The sequence below is a fragment of the Typopeltis vanoorti genome, chromosome 7 (assembly GCF_054136105.1).
Source record: "Typopeltis vanoorti isolate ZY-2024b chromosome 7, IOZ_Tvanoo_1.0, whole genome shotgun sequence".
Classification (NCBI taxonomy): Eukaryota; Metazoa; Arthropoda; class Arachnida; order Uropygi; family Thelyphonidae; genus Typopeltis; species Typopeltis vanoorti.
Genome location: NC_143555.1, coordinates 58053932 through 58077503, shown reverse-complemented (window position 1 = coordinate 58077503; position 23572 = coordinate 58053932). Strand labels below are relative to the sequence as shown.

General features: G+C 35.2%; 1 protein-coding gene across 1 annotated transcript in view; it reads left to right on the top strand.

Moving 5' to 3' along the window:
• ArgRS (arginine--tRNA ligase-like protein) overlaps nucleotides 1–23572 on the top strand; it is a 222651-nt gene that overhangs the window by 28454 nt on the left and 170625 nt on the right. Inside the window, exon 2 of the mRNA XM_090395884.1 lies at nucleotides 4121–4270. Within this exon, the coding sequence (XP_090252010.1) occupies nucleotides 4121–4270 (150 nt within the window). The remainder of the gene's footprint in view (nucleotides 1–4120; nucleotides 4271–23572) is intronic.

Genomic DNA, 23572 nt, shown 5'->3' with positions numbered 1-23572 from the left:
AACTGGAAAGGGTACAGAGGCAGATAACAAAGATGGTTTTAGGACTGTACAATATCAGTTATGAGGATCAGCTAAGGGAATGTGGACTGCAGTGTTTGGTGGATAGAAGAAGGAGAGGTGATATGATCGAGACTTTTAAACTGTTGAGAGGCAGTTACAAGGTGGACATTGGGGAGTTCTTTCACTTGGTGGAACAGCAGGAAGGAGCGATGACAAGAGAGTGAGGAGTGGTTTCTTTGCGTGGAGGGTGGTTGAACCGTGGAATGCATTGCCTGACAGAGTGGTGAGAGCAAGAACGGTCAATGAGTTCAAGGAGTGGTATGATAGACTTTGTGTTTCCTAAGAAACACAAAGTCTATCATATCATATCATATCAGGCCTCCTATGATGGGTCTCTTGACTCCATGGAGGCCTGAATAATAATAATAATAATAATTGATGTGAAGTGAGCTGATGCCTATATACAAGTAGCCTGGTCAGGAAGATATATGGTGCATAATTTTGCTTACTTCAGCTTGGATAAAAGGAGGAACACTAGAATATCATTACATTTTAATTGTAAAAGAAGTGAAGGAGCAATGCATTATTATCCATTTATAAGGAATAATGGGTTTTCTAACATCTCACTATCTCTCAGAGCTGATCTCACTTAGATAATTAAATGGGACTAAGTTAAGAGGTAAAGTAAGAGAAAGTAAAAGTAACTAAGTGAAGAGGTAATGGAAAAACAGTTTGGATTTATATTTATAGATCTAGAGAAAGCATATGCTACAGTACTGTGTCAAAGCAAGGTAATATGGATATGTGGAATTGCCTGAGAGAAAGAACCTGCTACAAGAAAAGTATGTGCATTTTATGAAGAAATATACAATGATTCCTTGTGTGTCAAAATTTATGCAGGGCCAACAGAGAAATTTAATATGAAAATTAGAATGTTAAGGCCTTTTTAAATTTTATACTGTTATGAATGTGGTAATGGCAAGCACGAGGAGAGTTAGATGATGGGCTGTTGTATGCTGACAGTGTGATTTGTGTAACACAGAAAACTGGAGAGCATTAGAAAATAGACAACTGAAGATATATATGAATAAAACAAATATACAGTATGTATGATATTAGGACTGTATAATATTGATTATGAGGATAGATAGACTGAAGGCCTGCAGACTGCAGAGTTTGGTGGATAGAAGATAGAGGGGGGAAAGATATGATTGAGACATTTAAGCTGTTGAAGGGTTGATACATAATATTGGATTTATTGGACCATGGTTTTGATAAACATTTATACATAATCATTGACTAGTTTCGCCAGTTGTGTCTGTCTGGCTTTTTGAAACTAGTAGACAATTATGTATAAATGTTTATCAAAACCATGGTCCAATAAATCCAATATTATATATCAATTTTAGTGAAAAGGACCAAATAATAACTATCATACTGTTGAAGAGTTATTATCAGATTAACACCAAGGAGATTTTTCATATGGTAGAACAAGGGGAAGGCACAAGGACAGGGGACCAACCCTGGAAGTAGTTTCCTCTTGATTATTCCTTTCTTAGAAAAGAAAGTAATGAGTAAAAGGGTGAGTAAGAAGTAAGATTTTTGCATGGAGAGTAGGAGCATGAAATGCATTGCCTAAGAAGGTGGTGAAAGTGTAAATGGTAGGGAAGTTGACCTTCTGTGATGAGTATTGCGACTCCATGGATCTCAAGAAAATAATAATAATAAAGAGAAAAGCGAACAGCAAAGTGCTGATGCAGCAAGGGATAGAATAATTGGATTAGCACTCACACAAGATGTTAAGTAGATATACAATATTTCCAAGAAAGATATAATTTGAAAGAAGGGCATATGAGCAATAATTAGTGTCCTAGATCTGAAAGAAGGAAGAACACAGTGGCATTAAGGAGAGTGAGTACATAGGATAGAGTTATGAAAAGTTGTTGGGGAAATGCAAAGGAAATCCCTGGTTGAGATGGAAGTACTGCATACATACATATCTCAGTATGTATGTATGTATGAAGTACTGCATACATACTGATATAAAGGAAAATTATGTAAGTAGTGACACCATGCAGGAGAGAATTGAGTGGTGAAATATGAGGGTCTGTAACTGTCATCTCACTTAAATATAGAACTACTAATACTGTACAAGGAGAAGAATAGCATATTGTCATATACAAGATGATAATATAAAATGTTAATTTTAAAGAAATTGGGCTGCTTTCTGTGAAAATGAAAACTTAGTTATCTATCTTTGAATTCCTGTGTATGACATGGACATGTGTTTATGTAGGTAAAATTAAAAAAGGAAAAAAAAGTATTTGAGTAAACACAGATACAATGTAATCTTTCCTTGATGATAGGTACCTAAATATAAGATGCTTGCTATTATCTTTAAAATCAAACATTTGGTTAAACTTTCACCACAGAAATTCTCTTGATAATATGGGTGTAGATGAAATAAACAACATTATAGCATGCTGCATATGCCAGTGTGTGTGTGTTCCCTCTTAAGGTTTTGCTAAAATCATAATATATATTGCTGGCCTGTTGGCCAATCGGTTAGTGTATCTGCTCTCCAGCCAAAAGGATGCGGGTTTGAATCCCGCATTGGGCATGGATGTTTGTAATTGTCTGTGGAAATACTAGTGGTGGTGGTGGTGGCGGCGGGCGGTAGATGGCACTGGTGTAGTTGGTGGATTGAGTGGTGGAGACAGAGAGATGTAGAGTAGATATCCTCCCTCCGAGTCTCTGGACTCCCTGGAGGTGTGAAGTAATAATATTTGCCGGCCTGGTTGACTGAGTGGTTAGCGTATCCGCTCTCCAGCCAAAATGCTGTGGGTTCGAATCCCACCGTGGGCATGAATGTTTGTGATTATCTGTAAAAATACTAGTGGTGATAGTTGGCAGTAGATGGTGTTGGTGTATTTGGGAGAGAGAGTTGTAGAGTAGATGCCCTCCCTCGATGAGTCATGGACTCCCTGGAGGTGTCACATAATAATAATATTTATATATAAGGTTATCAGCAGAGGGAAAGGTTTAGTTTGAATTGCCAGTATTTAGTGAGGCATTTGACCTGAATCTAATATCAATTAATGGCATTTTCTTCTAGGAAGTTATATAAATACCTTTAAAATTGAGTAGCTCTGACTGCTGTATTTACAGAATTTGAATCAGTCTGAATATTTCTTGTTCAGACTGATTAATTTTTTTAGCTGCTTTTTAATATCAAAGCTCCATACTTGAAGTTATCACTACACTATATATATAGTGCTGCGATGAAATATTTCAATAAATATTGACAGTTCAAATTAGAATGTCCTTTTCTAATGGACATGTATTTCTCTGTCTCTTTCTTTCTCTACCCATGCATACACCCAGAATGGTCTGAAAGAAATGCTGTTATTTTATTTCTGTTTATTTTACAATTTCTTGATAGTTTCTTATAAATTTTTAACAATTTCCTGTATTTATTAAAGAAGCTCACAGACACCACCCTAAACAATCAGGTTTGAACCCTTTCCATCATCTTTTCATAGTTTTGAAAATCAGGTAAATCTGTGCAATAATTTCTATGTAGTCTGATTAGAACATTATACAATGGAATCATAACATGCTTCTATACATCAGGGTGCCCGCATTATTGCCATAATATGCTGTGCTGCCCTTAAAATTTTAACAAAATAATCCTGAGATTTTAGGCCGCAATCTATCATCACCCCAGATCCCTTTACGAGAAATTCATAGTTGACTATGAATTTCTCATGGATCTCTATCCTCTCCATGTCCTCTAAGATAGCCATACCATTCATATCATACCGTAGGGTGAATAAACTTGGCCGAAACAACAGTTGCATTTCCCTTATTGTGGATACTTCTGCATATACAAACATAATTCATTTCTATGTTGGTTTGCTTATCTTTTTGTTTTATTGTCCATTTTATATATATATATATATATATATATATATATATATATATATATATATAATTTGTGTGTGTGTAAAAGAGCAAATATCTATAGAATTTACATGAAATTAGTATAGAAATTTTGATTAACTTTTCTCTAGAAGATGTTTCTTCCATAATTTTTCTTGCATTATTTTATATGCTTTAGGAAGATGAAATCATACTTTTGATAAAAGAATTTGAAGAATTAAAAAAATGGAAAAATGGGTGTTTTGAGGATATTCCAGTACCCCCTGCACTAGAGGTTCTGAGAGCAGAAAATGCAAAATTGAAATATCGGATTAGTATTTTGAAAAGGGTGAGTTGTTGCTTACTCTGACTTTCAAATAGGGTCTATTAACTAATATTTTTCATTTTAATTTTTTAACCAATCTACTTCACTTTCTGTTGCATAGATACTTATTCTTTCTCACATGTATTTTCTACATTTCCCATAGTTATTTTGTAGGACGTGTTTGCACAATCATTTTCTGTAGAAAAGAGAATGGAAAATATTTTTCTACATAAAAGGCATACAAGAAGTGAAATTTTATACAAAAAAAAGTGTGTGTGTGTATGTGTCTTTCCAATATCCAACTATCATCTTCTTCAGAGAGCTACATAAGAACTGAAAAGTAGACTTATAGTAAACAAAGCAACAAAACAAAACAATACCTTCAGTATTTGGGTGCCTTCTTTATATATTTTGGAGCTCCCAGTGATGATGTTAATGATGATAACATGTTTTTGACTTTAATTTTTTCTTCAGTTCTTTTGGCCAAGTTACTATATTGTTTAAGAGATCATTTGTTCAACTAAAGGTTTGGGATTCAAGTTGATTCTCCTATAAATATTATGGTCTTTACCATAATATTTACAGAACATAAAATTCAACGTTTAACATAATTGAATCTTTTGTTCATAATCTATCATGTCTAAAACAATACTTATATTACTTTTGTTTGAGTAATGATAAACAATGATGTTGTGTTTTCTGAGATCCAACAATGTTTTTTGTTCTTGAGACTTCTAATGATTGGGTACTACAGTGTTTGTCAAATAAAAAGGAGGAATACAATGTACTGTCATCACTTAAGCTACATATAGGATTTGAAATCAATGAGAGCAGTTCATTTATGTACAGGAGGAAGAGAGTGAGTAAAAGTACATATGCATGTTTTGTTCCTGCATTAGTTGGAAAATGTGAAAAAACTATGATGCATGAGGAGTAAGCGAGAAAGTTGGTGACTCAGTTGCAAAGGATCAAATCAGATTATAGAATGATAATTTTCTGAGCAAAAAAAAGATAATTTTCTTTTTTGCCACTTCTGTACATCAGAAATGGCAAAATCCATATTACTGGTTGTTAATTAGCTGTTGGGCCTCCAGGGGGAAAAGGAGTTAACTTAACCTTCACCATGGGACTTGAGAGAATTGAAGTGAAATCAGTTGGATGCTAGTTTGTTGGCTGACTTTTATCAATTTTTTTGTTGTGGTGGTGGTACTGAATGTAGGCTTGTTTCTTGCTGTGGGGTAGAGGCTAGTTAAGTTGAAAAGATTGGATAGGGCACTACAGGATTGGTTTAATTTTGAAGCACAAGTTTTAGCACAATAGAAGAGATACCATCAGGACTATTCAAGCTATTCAGATTCTTTTGATTTCTTTCTAGTGGAGAATTAGGGATGGCATGAAAAAGTGAGCAGCCCTTGATAAAGGCGTAGGTTGTTGTTGTTGTCTAGAATGCATATTATCATTCCAATTAAAATTATTGTTGTTATTTAGCTTGAGCAGGTGTTTGAATCATAAGAAGAAAAGCAATAGTCAGACCATTGAAAGGAGTAAAAGTTATGGAGTTATCCCATTTGGCACCCTTCTAATTCCAAAGGACACAAGACAGAACTTATGGATAACGGTTCAGAAACTTAGAGCTGTGGTCTGAGTTATCAAAGCGGAGGCTAACATCCATGAATTTTAAAAGAGAACCTGTTAGGAAGATGTCAAGGGTGTTTTCAGAATGAAAAGGGATGTCTGATATTCTGGTAGGTAAATGAACTCTGTTAGGTCATTGCTAATGGCAGATCCCTCAGTATTCCTGTCCACTTGATTGTGGACAGGAATACTGAGATGGGATGTTGTGTCAAACAATACTGTCTACATTTCAGTTGTATGTCAGTAGTTAGAATTCATGGAGGTACAGGAAGATGGTTTGATGTAAAGTCAGGTGTAAGACAACAACATGCACTATTGCAGCTGTTATTCATCATCTGTATGGATACCATTATGAAAGAAAGCATTAAACTTGATATCAAAATCAAAGATGTTAATCTGAGCTTTTTACTTTTATGCATATGTGTTATACTCCTAAATAAATTATGTACAAGTTTGCAGGATTCCCTATCCAAATTGAATAACCTCCTCCTTCCACTCTTTAGGAACTTGACCGCAAGACTCGTATTAAAAAAATATGTCAAGGCAGGTGTCAACTCTCTGGCACATTCCTTCAGAATACGCGATGATATATTATCAAGTCCCACAGCCTTATTTACATCTAGTTTACTCAACTCCCCAAACACCTCTTTCTCACTTACAGTCAGTCTCTCCTCCTCATCATCAACTGCTCTCAATCTCTCCATGAAGTCACATTCACAAGATTGAAAGATCTTTATGAACTGCTCATTAAGTATCTCCACCACACATTCTGCAACAGCTGTCTTTATGCCATTTCCTCCAATCAGTGTCATCCTTCCATAATCATTCTTTCTTTTGCTGGCTACATATCGAAAGAACTCCCTAGGATTCTTTTTGGCTTCCTTAGCTAACTGCTGTTCATACCTCTCTTTAGCTACTCTCACCAACCAAGTCACCCTCCTTGCCTGGTGTTTGTAGACCTCATGAAATTGGTTACTTCCCTTCTCTTATGCTGCTTCCACAATGCCCTTTTTCTCTGTATCGCATGCTTAATCTCTTTATTCATCCATCTCACACCTACCTTATTTAACCTTCTCACCCTTGGAATACATTTAGACATTGCATCTACTAAATAGTTTTTGAAAATCCCCCAAGCTGCATTGATCTCTTTTCCAGCTAACTCCTCATTCCATGCTACACCTGCAAGCTGTCTCCTGAGCTCTTCATGATTACCCCCCCCCCCTTGTAGTTCCACATATACCCTTTTTTCACAGGGGTCCTTGCACTGCTGGCAGCCACCCAGGTAATCACCTCATGGTCACTTTCACCAATTGGTGGATGATTTGACACCTCATTTATAATTACATCCTCTGATGAGATGACCAAATCCAAGACCCTTAATCCCCGTGTGCCCTCTAAAAAGTTCCTCTAGTCGGCAACTAGAATCGAACTCACGACGCTCTTTCTTTGGGCGGTTTGGTGCAAAGAAGACTTTCACTGAGCTGGCAGAATCTTATTAAAAATGAAGGAAGGGGGCTTGATATTGTTAGTATTTAAAAATGTGAGCATAGCTAATCACAGGTGGTATGGTCACTTAAACACAGTGGGAAAGGAAAGATTAGCCAAGTGAGTGAGTGTGTGATGCCAAAATGGTAGGGAAAAGACCCAGAATGAAGACCAAGATCTGACAATATTGGAGACCTGGCAGAGAACAGACTGAACAGGAGGAAAACTATTGATAGGAAGTTAGAAATTATGTGAACTTTTCATGTAGTACTGTTATACTATTCTGTATACCCCCCCTCCCTCCCTTGAGGGTACATGTCAAAATTTGATGATGATGACTGCAAAGATAAGTAGACAAAGGGATCCGAGTGGTTATCAGAATTTGGTGAGTGATAGATACAATGAATGCTACATTTTGTTAAAGAAATTTAGCATCAGAGTAGATCAAAGAGGGTGGGATTTGAATTTTTTCATTATCTGATATGGAATATTAGTTCTGATGAATACAGAGGAATAACATAAAAGGTGTAGTTTGGGCAGCTAAGGTGGATAGAGTTGTTATGGTCACCAGTTATGGTTCCATTAGGTATCTCATCTATCTAATAAGTCTGGTTTGAATGATCGTAGGTAGCTAATGTTATTTATATATATATATATATATTGTTAAGGTTGCATATGTTGGTATGATCAAAAGACCAGAAAGCACAGCATGCAGCAAAACAGTTTAGTATTTGTCAAATTATTTAAAGCATAATCTACTTTTGCTGTGAAATCTGTTTTAGGAATAATTTTTGGACTATTGCAATTTAAAGCATTAAGTTAAAACTGATTGTTCTGCTTGTGAAAGTGTTTAAAAGTTAAATTTTAAATTGCAATAGTTCCAAAGTGATTCCTAAAATCGATTTCAGATTGTAGAATAGATTGTTAGTCTTCTTATGATTTTACTTTTTGGCATTGTTGAGTCTTTCTAATCTCAAAATACAGTGGTCTAGTTCTTCCCAGACAACCTCTCTGTGTACTGCACTAGCCACCACTAGAAGATAGTCAAGTGTTTATCTGTTCGACTCATTTTGTGCCTATACTTGTGACAAAAATATCCTAGTCCTCACCAAATTCTCTAATATCTTAACAACAATCCGAAACATATAATTTATAGCCTCAATCTTATTTCCTCCCCCTTTGTGAAGTAGAACAATTTTTCCCACCTTCCATATCTTTGAGACTCGTCCTGTTGCAAGAGTCATGTTAAACAAGTGCCATTAATTCCATAGAGTATTCCCTCAAGACTCATGGCGATATCCTGTCAAATCTTATTGCTTTATTAACATCAAGTTTACTTAATTCCACGTACACTTTCTGCTCTTTCACTATCAGTTCCTCCTCCTCCATACCCTCTACACTCAGCTTATCATGATGTTGCCTCTAGGATGAAATACACTTTTAAACAGATCAATGAATTTTTCAACTATATCCTCTGCATTGGTTACCAATCTTCCAGTGTCATCTAGCATCATCCCCCATAGTCATTTTTCTTCTACTTGCCACATATCGAAATAACTCGCTAGGACTTTTTTTAGCTTGATTGGTTAACTTCTTATACTGCACTTTTGCTGTGTTTACCAACCAATTCAACTTCTTAGCCTGCCCTTTGTACTCTTCATGCAACTGATCATTACCGACATTCATCTTATGTTGACTCCACAGCGCCTCCTCCTCCTTCCAGATTTCACACTTAATCTTTTCATTCATCCATTTTACTCCTAGTAAAGTCTCTTTACTTTATGCAGATGATATTATACTTTAAATGAATCCAGTACAAGTCTGCAAGATTCCCTGACTAAACTGAATAACTGTTGTAATAAATTTGGTATGAAAATCAGCAACAACAACAAGACAAAGACAATGAAAATAGGCAGAAATACTGAAAATATCACCTGCATCATGAATGGAGAACCTATAGAACAAGTAAAACATTTTGGAAGTAAAACTTCCAAATTGTGGAAGTTAAACAGGAAGTCAACTGAATAAATTTATATAGAATAAGAGAGAAATAAGTCAAACCACTAAATGAACTGTGTACAAGAAATTGTTCAAACTAATTTTGACTTATGGACCTGACAGCTGGGTTAGAAATAAAACACTTGACCAAAGACTAGAGACCACAGATATGAGAGTCCTGAGAAAGATTAGGGACATGAACAGATGGTATCATGGCAGTATCATATTATAAACAAGGATATTAGGAAAGAACTTGACATTGTTATCATCCAGGAATGTGTTAGCAGAACTATTCTCAGATTACCGGTTACTTAAACAGAATGGGAGAGAAAAGATTAGCAAAACAAGTGTTATTTGCCAGGTTGGCAGGAAAAAGACCCAGAGAAGACCAAGATATAGGTGGATTAATATAGTAAAAAGTGCCTTAGAAAACAGAAATATAAGATCTGATAATGTTGGAGTCATGACACATTGATTTGGAAGAAAACTGTCGATAGGGTAATGATGTAAATTTTTCATGTAGTGCTATCATAATATCCTGTACACCCCTTGAGGGTACATGTCAAGAATTTGATGATGATGATATTCCAGATAAACAGTTCACTTATTTATGCATGTCTGTTTATTATGTACATTTTGAAAGTCCAGGTGTGATTATTTTTTCAGGGACCTACATAAGAATTGAAAAGTTTAGTTACAATAAGCAAATATCAACAGGTGAATAAAATACAAACTGACCTAGTCAAATCCATTTGAAAGTGTTAATGAACTCATGTATGCAGATGGTCTGCATAGGAATGGAATAGCCAGAAATACATAAGGATTGAGTCTGGGATGCTATGTGGGACAGAAGATGAGCAGACAGGAGCAGGTGAGAAGAAGTCACAGATGTGGACATCATGAATAAGACTGGTTACAGACCAAGAAATTAATTGTTATATTTATTTACAAATGAATAAAAAAAAAATCAAAAATAAGGGAGATGAAATTATTGTATTGATTGAGTTTATGTACCCAAAAATACTTGGAATAAGTGAAATATGGTTGGATGAGGATGGCATCTTGATGGGAATAGAAATGAAAGGATATGATGATATCCTTTCATTTAGGAAAGAAAAAAAGAGAGGGGGGGGGTTCTGCTGATGATAGCAAAGGAATTATGCCTGCACAAAGCTGAGAGATACAAGGAGAAAAAAAACAATAGTGGTTTTGAATCAGTATGGTGTGAAGTGGAGGCTAACAGAATGAGATATTTGGGGGGGGGGTGTTGCTACAATCAGGGAATGTAGAAGGTGGAGACAAAGAAATGTGTAGGCTTCTCCTTATTCCCTGATACTACTGACTGGAATGTAAAGATAGCATCAGGGAATAAGGAGAATTCTCGAGTTCTTAAGGAACAACAATCTTAGGCAGTAACAGATGGCACACGAGGGTTAAGTGTCTTAGATCTGGTTATATCATCAGAGGATGTGATTATAAAAAGCTTATGAACTATAGCATGGAAAAGGAGTTAAATGGGAAGGAGACAGATGCATAGTCACTGATCAAGAGCTATTTAACAGCAGCAATGTTTGAGTGTATTCCAAACATGAAAAAGCTAAACAAGGTGTTTCTGAGTCACTAGAGAAGGTGGCTGGCATAAAGAAAATGGAAAAGCTGATCCTTGTTGGAGATCTAAACATCTGAGTTGGAATTAAATCCCATCAGATATAGCCAGCCTGGTTGGCCAAGTGGTTAGCATATCTGCTCTCCAGCCTAAAGACTGTGAGTTCAAACCCTGCTTGGGCATGGTTGTTTGTGATTGTCTGTGGAAATACTAGTAGTGGCAGTGGTAGATGGCATTGGCATAGTTGCAGTTAGTTGTAGTTGGTGGATTGAGTGGTGGAGACAGAGAATTGTAGAGTAGGTGACCTCCCTCAGTGAGTCTTTGGACTCCCTGGAGGTGTTACATAATAACAATATAGAAAAGTTTGGGTAAAATTTAGAGAAAATGGCAATAATAATAATAATAATAATAATAAATAATGGTAATAATCTGCTGGATTTCTGTTCAGGATGCAGACTAGTCAATACTAACAAGATGTTTCATTACTAATAAGATGTTCCAACTTAAAGATGTCTAAAAGTTGACTTGAAAGAAGACACAAGAAATAAGAAAGCTCCATTGACTATGTTCTTCTTGACAGTGATATCTTCATGCTGATCAAGGATACCAGAGTATACAGAGGATCAGGGGCAAATTAAGCTGGCTGGGGCCCTCTGGCGGTAAAATTTACGAGGATGCTAAAACTTTTTCTACATTTGGAAAAGTTGACACATTTCTTTTGCAGCCTGATATACTTGTGTGGCAGTATTGAATTCGTCTTTTCCTTCTTTCAGTAATAGTAGAAACTGTTCCAATTCATCATCAAAATGGATAATAATATCTATATCGTTCTCATAGATTTCTTTTAATTTTTCCACATAGCTTGAGGCTCCTGGCAACTGCCAGGTCCAACACCTGCTTAATTCACCTCTGCAGAGGATTTGAAATTTGAAGAGATTAGCACTTAGTTTTAAATAGGATAAAAATGAATATCACAATTGAAGAACAATATATATATAATATATGAGAGTGGTCTGAAAAGTTCTCGGCGTCGACCATAGATGGCAACACTATCAGCAAGATTTTTATTTTCTAAGTTGGTACATCTTTCATAAGCATCCATGTGAAATTGCAAGTCATTCTATCAAGTAGTTTGTTTTATATAGCTGTCTGAAGCAAAAGTGTTGTCTGTATCCCTTGAAATGGATAAAATTTAGTATTGTGCTCTTATAAAATTCTTTGTTAAAGAAGGTTTAACACCAGAAGAAATGCTTTTGAAGTTCATAAAAGTTTATGGGCACTCTTTTTCTTCATTTATGACAATTAAGAAATGGGCTGCTGAGTTTAAACATGGCCATACCAGCCTTGAAGATAATCCACATGAAGGACGTCTAAAAAGTGTAACAACACCAGAAATCATTGATCAAGTGCACGATATGATATTGGATGACCGACCAGTCAAAGTGCATGAAATTGCTGAGACTGTAGGCATTTCAAAAGAACAGGTAGGATATATTTTGCATGAGGAATTGCAAATGAAAAGCTTTGTGCAAGATGGGTGCTGTGCTTGCTCACAGCAAATCAAAAATGCACTTGCATGAAAATCTCTGAACAGTGCTTGGAGCATTTTAACAAGAATAAAACTGATTTTGTGTATCGATTTATTACTATGGATGAGACTTGATTCACCATTAACACCAGAATCCAAACAGTGGACAGAAGCCGGTTGTTCAGCACCAAAGAAGACAAAGTCTGGTCCATCAACAGGAAAGGTCATGGCATCGGTGTTTTGGGATACTAAAGGCATTTTGTTTATTAATTATCTTGAAAAGAGTAAAACAATAACCAGGGAATATTATTCCTATCTTTTAACTAGACTAGATGAAAAAATTCATGAGAAAAGACCTGGTTTGTAGAAGAAAAAAATCATCCGACTAACTCCATGGAGATACCCGTAATAATAATAATCTTTCATCAGGACAATGCACCTGCCCACAAAGGAGTTTTGGCAATGGGAAAATTAAGGGATCTGCACTATGAATTGTTGGAACATCCACCCTATTACCCAGATTTGGCTCCCTCTGACTTCTGTCTCTTCCCAAAACTAAAACTCTTCCTTGCTAGTCAGCGTTTTTCTTCGAATCAAGAGGTGATTGCAGCTGTAGAGGAGTATTTTGCAAATCTTACTGAGAACCACTACAGGGATGGGAGAATGGTGCTGGTGCATCACTGGAATAAATGTATTAGTCTTAAGGGAGATTATGTTGAAAAATAAAAATAAATTTGAAATTATAAATTCGTTTTTTCATTGTTAGGCAGAGAAATTTTCAGACCACCCTCATATATGTTTTAAAAAAAGAATTATAGTTGAGCAGCTTTTACATGTGAAATATAGACTCAAATATACAAACATTGAAAAGGAAAAAAAATTAAACAGCTCAAAAACAAGAATCAAACCTTGGCATCTCATTTTCAAACTTTAAACTCTAAAGAAAACATTGATTGATTCAGCTAGGGTGGGATGCAGTGAAGTTGTCTGCAAGGATAGAAAAATAAGAACACCATGGTCAACACAAGAAGTGAAAGAAGCAGTCCTGATAAAAAATGAGAGCATACCAAAAGTTCCTAGTATATAAGTTGACAGAGAAAAATGTAAGATCTAAGTTACATGTATAAGTAGCTGAACAAGTCATCAGAAAACTATGATAATATACAAGATAAATATCAGGAAGGTTCCAAATTGGAGTCTGTTGAAAAAGCTTAGAAATGGAGGAAAGAGCTATAAAAGGATTCAAAGATGATGAAGGGGATATGGAAACTGAAGGATATTCTGGATATCTGGAGTAATTACTTTGAGAGGCATAAATTAAAGAAGCACTGACAGAACACTGGTAGAAAATATTCAAGAATAATGCAAACAGGAATACATATCACTAATTGAAGTAGAAAAATCACTATCTAATGCATGAAATGTGGAAATGAAGTTGATTAGATGATATTCAACCACAAATTCTAAAATATGTAGGTATAGAAGTTTTGCAGTGAGTACACTGCATAATCCAGAGTTAAATTCTGGATAATTGGAGTAGAGATTTCATATTTCCCATTCCATATAAAGGATAATAAAACTGAATGTCGAATTGGAACTTTTTCAAGCTGCTTCTGGCCTTTATCAAGTGGAGTGGTGGTCTCACACTAGGCCATGAGATTCATCTACAACCTATAGACAATCATGGACATCTGTATTCATGCAAGGATTTGAACCCACAGCCTGTTGGTAGGAGAGCAGGCATACTAATTACTTAGCCATCCAGGCTGGCAAGGCCTGTGTGACTAAGTTCTTAGCATATCCATTTAATGTATTTACACAAGTATGCTTGAGACAAGGCTAAGAAAAATTGTGGGAGAAAACTTGGAGAAGAACAAGCTGGGTTGAGTCCAAGTAGAGGTTGTCAAGATCAGATTTTCATTTTACAACAAATAGTTGAGAAATTGTGGGAATGTAACAAGGATCTGTACTTAAGTTTTGTAGATCTGGGGGAAAAAAAAAAAGCATGTAGCATGGTACCCAAAGAAAAGCTTTTCAAAAATCTACAGTTATATGGGGTAAATGCAGTACCGTCGACAGGGTGTAGCATAGAGGCAACCTGCCTCAAGGCGCGGCTTATTAAGGGTGCTCGTTCAGCCATATTGCAGTAGGCGCTGTCGCTACGCTAACAATTCCCGTTAGCATAGCAAGTGTGGAAGGAAGTTTTTCCAAGCTTGAACTGATTAAAAATTATAGGCATTATTTCCGGGAAAATACCCATGTTACTCCACTAAAATAAACTATTATTTTAATGGCTAATATAACCTACTTTTGTTTAGGAGTGCCCCTTTTTTACAATATCATTGGCTCTTTAACCAGATTTCTAGGGCATTACTGAAGTGTTATAAAACTAATATATGAAGAATAAAAATACGAGAAATTTTGGACATACCTTTTTTGGATATTGTTTTCTGTCTTTTTATTCCAACGATGTGCCTTCATATGCTGTTAAGCTGTTAAAGGAAGGGATTTTTTGGGGGGAAGTGGGGATGTGAGAGAAGGATCTGAAGAGAGGAATTATTTTTTTTTGGGGGGGGGGGAGATTTAAGGGAAAAAGTCAGGGGTTGCGAACAGCAATAACCCAAGAAAGATTGGTTGGTCTAGCAACTATATCGATAGAGGCAGACATAGCTTATAATTTAAATTTAGAAGAGCTTATAAATAGTTTTATTGTGCAATATCCCCGTAGAGCAAACATTTAATTAATATTATTATGTAATCACTTTGCATTAATGTTTCTCTTGTAATAAAAACAAAATAGCAATTGGAGATTTTCTTATATTTTTTGTCTTATAATCCATCGGGTGATATTTCTTTGCCTCAGGGCACGATGTAATCTGGCGACGGACCTGGGTAAATGGAACATTATACAGAACATTATAAACCTGATATTATCATTATTAACACCAGACCTCCATGTAGTCAAAATTGTTCATCATTCATTTCTTAATTAAATTAAGAAACAAAGAGAAAAAGCATGATAACTCAAAAACTGTATGATGAATTTTTATGCAATTCACCGAAAAGCAGTATATGAGATAAGAAAAAAAACACCCACAAAAATGATAAATGAATTGAATGAAAGGGAAACTTATGATGAAGGTGTGAAACTTTGGGGAGGTATTTTGTTGGGTGGGCATGCACTGATGCACATGTGCTTCCTGGCAGAACCACAAATGATGCAACTTATAGAAACAAGGTCTTGGACCCTACGTTCGTCCATTTGCAGGTATGATAGGAGAGACATTTATCCTATGAGACAATAATAACAATAATTGAGTGAAGCTTGTGGACCAGTATCTTCAAGAAGAGACTTTCATGTGTATGGACTTCTAGCCAGGTCTTCTGGCTTTAGTCCTAAGGAGCATGTGTGAGATGCTCTAGGTAGGATGCTCTAGGTTTCCCTTTCGTGGATATTCGAGGGATGATAACATGTTCTCTCCAGATCAGATCATGCCTGTTATTGCTTTGTAGAGAGAAAAGGTAAGCAAAAGAAGCATTTGATATCAAGATGCCAGAAAAAAAGACCCAAAAGATGAAGAAGAAGACCAAGATCCAGGTGAATTGATTTAGTCAGAAGACTGAAATATTAGACATGATAGTATTAGAGTGTTGATTAAGTGATAGACTAATTTGGAAGAAAATAGGTAATTAGTAATAATTTAAATTTAAACATGTAGTACATTTATAATATCCTGTATACCTCTTGAGAGTGATGATGAAACTGATGATTGAGTTTGCCAATCAGAGAAATCTCATCTTGCATAGAGATCTGAATATTATCAGTTATAAGAATTGGTGAAATGTCTTAATTAATATGCAAACATATTTAATTACAAGTATTTGGTTTTATTGTTATGAACTTGGAAAAAACAAAGACAATGTTATTTGGTGAGAAGAACATGAAACAAAAGATACAAGTGAATGGAATTGATATAGAAAATGTAGAACAATTCACATATTTGGAAAGTAGAATAACATATGATTTGGACTGTAAAAAAAAATAAAGATCAGGATTGCAAAGGGAAGAACAAATCTGAAGACTATGGATAACATCTTAAAGTAAAGTGATCAGTCTGCAAACAAAACTAAGAGTACTGGAAACATGCGTCTTCAGTGGTGTACTGTGTGGATCTGAAACATGGGTAACAAATAAGGAATCAAGAAAAAGAATTTTGGCATTTGAAAGAACTTGTTACAGGAAGATTCTAAGAATAGGATGGGTACAGAAAATCACAAATGAAGAGCTTTATTGGAAGATAAAAACCAAAGGAGAATCTAATGCAGAAGATTATACAATGGAAGCTACAATTATTTGGACACATCTACAGAATGAATGAGGACCAGAAGATAAAGACATTCATGTTTGGTATTATGGATGATGTAAACAGAAGAGGTAGAGACCATACAGAGAATGGATAGATGACATAAAGGACTGGTGTGGAATGAGTTTACAGAAACTGCGACACTGTGCACTGGACAAATAAAAGGTGGAAGAAGATAGTGAAGGAGGCATCAGACACCAATGGGCAGTGAGCCCATGGTTCATGATGATGATTTTGGTTTTATTTGGTTCCATTAAATTAAGACCACACAATTCTGCTTGTACCTCTTAGTTAAATTTCTGTTTGGCTAATTTTTTTTCTTGACTGTTGTTATGTAAGCACATAACCTACTGAAGTTGTTCTGATCTGGTTTAATTCTGAATGATTGTTGAACAGAGATGTTATGATTGGCTACTTTTCTTTCTTTATTTGTGGCTATAGAGATTATTAAAAAAATCATACTTTTTTAATGTGATTATTTTTCACATTATTTTGGTTTAAAAAAGATAGGTCCAATTCTTAAGGATACATAAATTGGAGAATTACATGCTGGTTAGTTTTATCAGTATTATAAACAATATAATGGAAAAATGAATTAAGTATGGTTATGTCCTCAACAGCGATCACTTGTTGAGCAGGGCACATCATAGTTTTTGTTAATTAGAGATCATTTTTGACAGATATGCTTTTTTATATGAAGAAATCATGGAGACAGTAGATCATGCTAATGGCTATCTTGTGATTTACTTAGATTTCAGAAGCCTCTGATAACATTCTACATAAGAATTTGATGATTAAAATGTTGCAAATAGGTATTGATAGATTACCTGGTTAGCTCATTGAATAATTATTTGGGAGAAGTAGAGATGGCATGAAATCGTGTTTCTTGGGAGGTCATCTAAGAGACATGCTGTTAGGAACAGGCTAATTATTCCTGGATTTGGTCTAGGTTTTTTGTTGTTAATAGATAAGATTTGCAAAGGAACTGGCAGTGTTTCTGACCAGACTGTTTAAATCTCAGCTCAAGCAGCATCCCAAGAGATGGAATGGCAAGAACCTATGTTTCAATCTATGTGTGAATGCGGTGGAAGTTCAACCTATTGGTCATTCATCATACTTTTCATGAGTGGCTAAAGTTTGCATTTGTATACAGCAACTACAACTTATGAAAGTTTATGGGGAATACATGGGAGGAGAAGACTGAATGAACTGGAAGATATCAAAATACAGAATTGCTCTCAGGGGCAAAAAGTGGTATTCTTGTTATTTCACCTATTTATTTGATGTAACAGAAATCAGTAAATAATGCTGGCAGTAGCATGAAACATGTGCAAGCAATGGTGCAATGGATCTTTTAGCCTTTTGAAGGAGTAGATTTTATGCAGAACATCTTAGCAATCCATCACATTAAGGCCAATGAAAAAGCCCTAAACAAAGGTTGGAAGACAGCCAGTTTAACTTGGTTGCACATTGGGTTATTCTGCAAGCAAAACAAACTCGCTCTGCTCATTGTCATATGAAAACGAGATGTGAAAAATTTAATAAAGGGCAATGTTTAAAATGTTTAAAGGCTTACCATATACATTGAATATCAGGAAATTATCCAATTCATGTAGTATATTTTCCTAGTGTTTCCAACATATAGGATGCCAGGCAATTTCTTTATAAAATCATATTTTGATGAATTAAATTGCATTCCCATGTTGACAAGCTTTAGTTACACCCTCATCCCTCTTGTTATTCTGAAATCTGATTTAAAAATCTTCCTTTTAGCCATACATGGGTTAAACAAGGTGTAGTCTCACGCCATTCAATGACATTTGTCCCCCCCCCCCAGAAAAAAAACATTAACAAACATCCATACTTTGTGTAGGAACTCGGCTAGCAGATAGTCCATTCCTGTGTGGATGGAGTTCCAGTATACAGAAAAGTTTATGTAACCATTTTGGGGTGGGGGTTAAAGCAGTCTATCAAGGAAGTTGGGGTGGGGTAGTTCTCTGCTCTCATTGTAATCTGAATACATTCCTTTGGCTGTTGAGGTGGCTGAGGAACACACACACATATTAATATACACTGCTTGGAAAGAAATCAATGGACACCCCAATAAGGCAACGTGCATTGTGCCATGTAAAGAATCGTGTCTGCAGCCAGTATGAATTGGAGGAATATGATGCTTCCTAGTGAGTTCAGCTGTGTCCAGGTGAACTGCGACATTGAACATTCTGGGCATTGCAATGGTTCCTACTTTGTATTATGGAACTAACCATTGTCTCAAGACAATGCACCATGTCATAAGGCTGGTTCTGTAACTGCACAGTTTATGGACATGAACATCACCACACTCAACTGGCTCCACAGAGTCCTGATTTCAACCTTATTTGAACATCTGTAGGATGGAGCGTCAGATGAGGTCAAGGGATATCTGCCTCCACAACAGTCGAGGACCTCATTACATGCTTACGGGAAGAATTATCCAAAATTTCCATTGATTTCTATCATATATTTGTGGAAAGTATGCCTTGTATAATTGCTGCAGTCATGGCAGCAAAAGGAGATCCTACATCTTATTAAGGTGGGTGCCATGGCTGTTTGTTTCTCTCACTATGGTGTCCAGTAACTTCTTTCTAAACTCTCTCTCTCTGTGTGTGTCAAGGTAGACTTAAATATGGGAGTTGTATTGCCAATCTAGTTGGCTGAGTGGATAGTATACCCACTGTGAGCATGGATGTTTATGAATATCTTGAATTAGTAGTGATTTTTGTTTCCCAATGAGACAACACAGTCCCATGTATTGATTGTAATCCCTGCTTTATAAGCCGAAAGTGGCCTGAAAAAATACCATGTTTGGCTTATAAAGCAGGGAAATATTATTAACTACCCTTAGTTCACCCATGATACTAGAATATACAATAATTTTACAACCATTTGTGGACAAGATGCACATAAAACAAATAATAAATAAGTTTTACCTTTACTATACTGCATATTTCAAAGGTTTGGTTATAAAGTTAAATTCCAGATGATTAGAGTAAAGCTCTTATAGTACCTTTGCATAGAAAGGGAAATAAAATAATGTAAGAATTACAAATATCCTTACTGATTGTTTCAAATAAGATTTAAGAGAAGAGAAGAGGCTAAGAAAGATTGCAGAAGAAATGTAAAAATCTCACATAAATGTTTTACGTATTATGTTTGTTTTTTAGTTTCTATATATGTTTGGTGAGAATTTTATTTTATGAGAAATACATTTTTTTTTATTATAAGATAATCTAAAAGTATTTATGTGATTTGTCATTTAGCATTGCGATTATATGCTTAGTAGTATCAGAGCTGCCATGTGGTTAAGCGATAGATATAAAATAATTGCATTATAATTATAAGTAGTAACATTGCTTATTGTATATTCTAATCCTTAGTACAGAAATGTTGTATGTATGTTATTTGTAGATTTCTGTTATATTAGTATTCGTATGTCACTATTACTGTACACTGTGTGAGGGCTGTAGCAACGGCGGCCATGTTGTTACTTGAGTTTCACCTTGAATCTCGGTAGCAGACGTGCGTTAGTTGTTTTTTAGAAGCTGTCATTTGGAAACAGGAACACGAGGAAGTAAAGACTGGGCAAGCAAAGAAGCAGAGCCGAAGATGTTAATAAACTACCAAGTTAAGTTTCAGATCTTGGAAAAGTCTTTATATGCATTTTAAATTACTTTCCAAGGATAATACAAAACTGTGAAGCTGATAATTGAAGTACAGTATGATATATCAAGCCTTTGTATGGGAAAATATTTTGTGCTCAATTAAAGGTAAGTAAGGAGCAATTTGGAATCTGTGGTGAAAGTTCTCATATTGGAAATGCATTTGGAACTGTTTAATTAATATATTCCTGTTGTTTGTGAAATTTTTCTTCATGCCTACTTTGGAAATTTGAATGATAAATGCATTAAAGGAAACTTCTATATGTTGAAAGTTTATTTTTCACTTGGTTAGAGTATAATAAATTTAGTTTAATCCTTTATCCAAGTGTGAGCAAACAAAGTTTGCGCCTGAAAGTATCTTCAGGACTGGGGTAAGGCGCAAACTTTGTTTGCTCACACTTGGATAAAGGATTAAACTAAATTTATGAAACTTCTGTATGGCCAAGTGAGATTACAGAACGTTGAACTGAATGCTATTTTCAGTTTGTTTTTGTAGAAATATTTTATTTTGTCTCTCAATATTGAATAGATTATGAGAGAAAATTGAGCTCATTTTCTCATGTGTTATTTAAAAAATGGCCATTTAATTATTTTTTATGTATTATTTGTTGTATATAATTATATGTTTATATAATTTAATTTTTTTACAATTGAGCTTCATTCCTTAGAAAACCACATATTGATCCTGAAATCAATGCACTATCATGAATACAAATCTAGAACATTCTAACCAACAGAAAAATAAAAGTGAATGCATTGTTATTTTACTCCACGGCTGTCTTTAAATATAGATCAGACATAGGTAGGGAATAACATACTTGGAGCAGATCAAGCTCGCACACATATTGAAGTATAACAATCTTGCACATTAATAATATAACAAATCGGTGCAGCTGGGAGGATGACAGAATGGAGTCTAATATAACAGAAAAATTTGGGGAAAACAAAGTAAATTCATTTGTTTGGGACAGATTTTCACTCTATAATGGGATTATAACCAGGATCTGTATTTAAGTTTAGTAGATCAAAAGTATATGTTGTCAGTAGAAAAGCTCTTCTAATGCTATAATCATATGATGCAAATAGGATATTTGCATAATATATGGCTATAATTGTCAGTCAGTCTGAAAGGACGTCCGTGCGGTTAGCCTAGTGGCTTTGCTCTTCGCAACCATATGCCTGGGGAAGGAGTGTCCTGGGTTCGATTTCCGTCGCTGACGTGAGGAGCTTAAGGATCTTCCTCAGCCATAGCCAAGTTAGCCGATCTTGGGCATGGACAGCAGGGTTCCCCCCCCCCCCTCCCCGTATTTTATCTGGGGGCTTTCATCCCGCAAGCAGGCAAACTGGCCCCGTGAACACACACACACACGGATCTATAGCCATAAATACTTAACTCCCCACGAGGGGGCTCAACTCGCCCCAATAGGGACGGGGGAGAAAAAGGAGGAAACTCCATATGAATAAATAAATAAGTGAAAGGACATATAAGAAGGTAGTTTAATGTAAAATCAGAGGTCACCAAAGTAGAGTGTCATTACAACTGGTATCAAAATTGGAGATATTAAACTCAACTCTTTACTTTTATGCTGATGATGATGTTATACTACACTCCTGAATAAATCTATTATAATCTTTGACTCTTTAACCAAATTTAAATATAACTGGTGTTACAAATTTGGTATGAAAATTAGCAGATATAAACACTGATAAAAAAAACATGGAAATCATCACCTACCGTTCTCAATGGAGAACCTGTGTAACATGTAAACTTTTTAGCTGTTTAGACACCGGTTTTATTGAAGATGAGAAATGAAACATGGAAGTGGTTAACACAATAAACAAAAGCGATATGGTGAATTGAATAATATATATGGAATAAAAGAGAAATTAACCAAAACACTAAACAAACAGTATACAATCGTGTTTAAGCTAATTTTAACTTTCAGATCTGCAAGTTGGATTAGAAACCACAAATATGAAAGTTCTAAAGAAAATAAGGTGAGTGAATGAACAGATGGTGTCAGTGAATTATTAAAAAAGAAGACAATAGACAAGAATGTGACATGATTGCCTCTTCTCACACAGTGCTAATCTAAGTTGGTATTGATCAAGTAAACAAAATGGGAAGAAAAAAAGGTTAGCAAAACATATGTCAGGATGACAGAAAAATACTTAGAGTAACACATTGGATGCATTTCTTCTATATAGATGGCATGTCCAAGAGTATATTTTCTTACTATACATCTGTACTTTCTTTCACTGAATCATCAACATCAGATGTGAACCAAATAAGTAATAATTGTGCTACTATGATTAAAAAAAAATCTCTCTCAAGAAGTAAAACAAAAAAAAAAAAAAAATTACAAAAAAAAATATCATCTCCACATCTTCAGCAATTTGCAACTTAAAACACAAACTTAAATTATGTACGTCTTACTTACTGACATCATATACACATCACTTCTAGATTTGACTACCTATTTCTGACTGAATCTCAAATATAACAAACAAAATGCTGTACATAGGAGTGCATTCTGGCTCATAGTGATCTTTCTTCCTTAACCCTTTCTAACCTGAATTTTTTTTTCCAAGTGCAAAAAATTTTTCTTTCTATTTATTTTGTCTTTAGGTTAGAAAGACAAAAAAAGCAAGAGTATCAAGTATTTTGATGAAAAATACATTTCAGGATAGGAATTCTGACCGACTGATTCCATATGGAATCATTATATTCAGCAAATATTCAACTTCTGAGCTTATACTCTGTAATCCAATATATGCATTTTATTCTACTAAGTCATAAAAACCGATATTGGTAAGATTTATACATATAATACATACCTGTTATTATATTAAAGAAATGGAACTACGATGTACGATACCAGTTGGAATCACTAGGGCAGAAAGGGTTAATAATTATCAATTCATGTCACCAATGGGCTACAGATTGTTAGTATAAGAATTAGTAGTGCATTAGGAAATCAAAATATATGATCAGATTCTTCTTTGTACTCT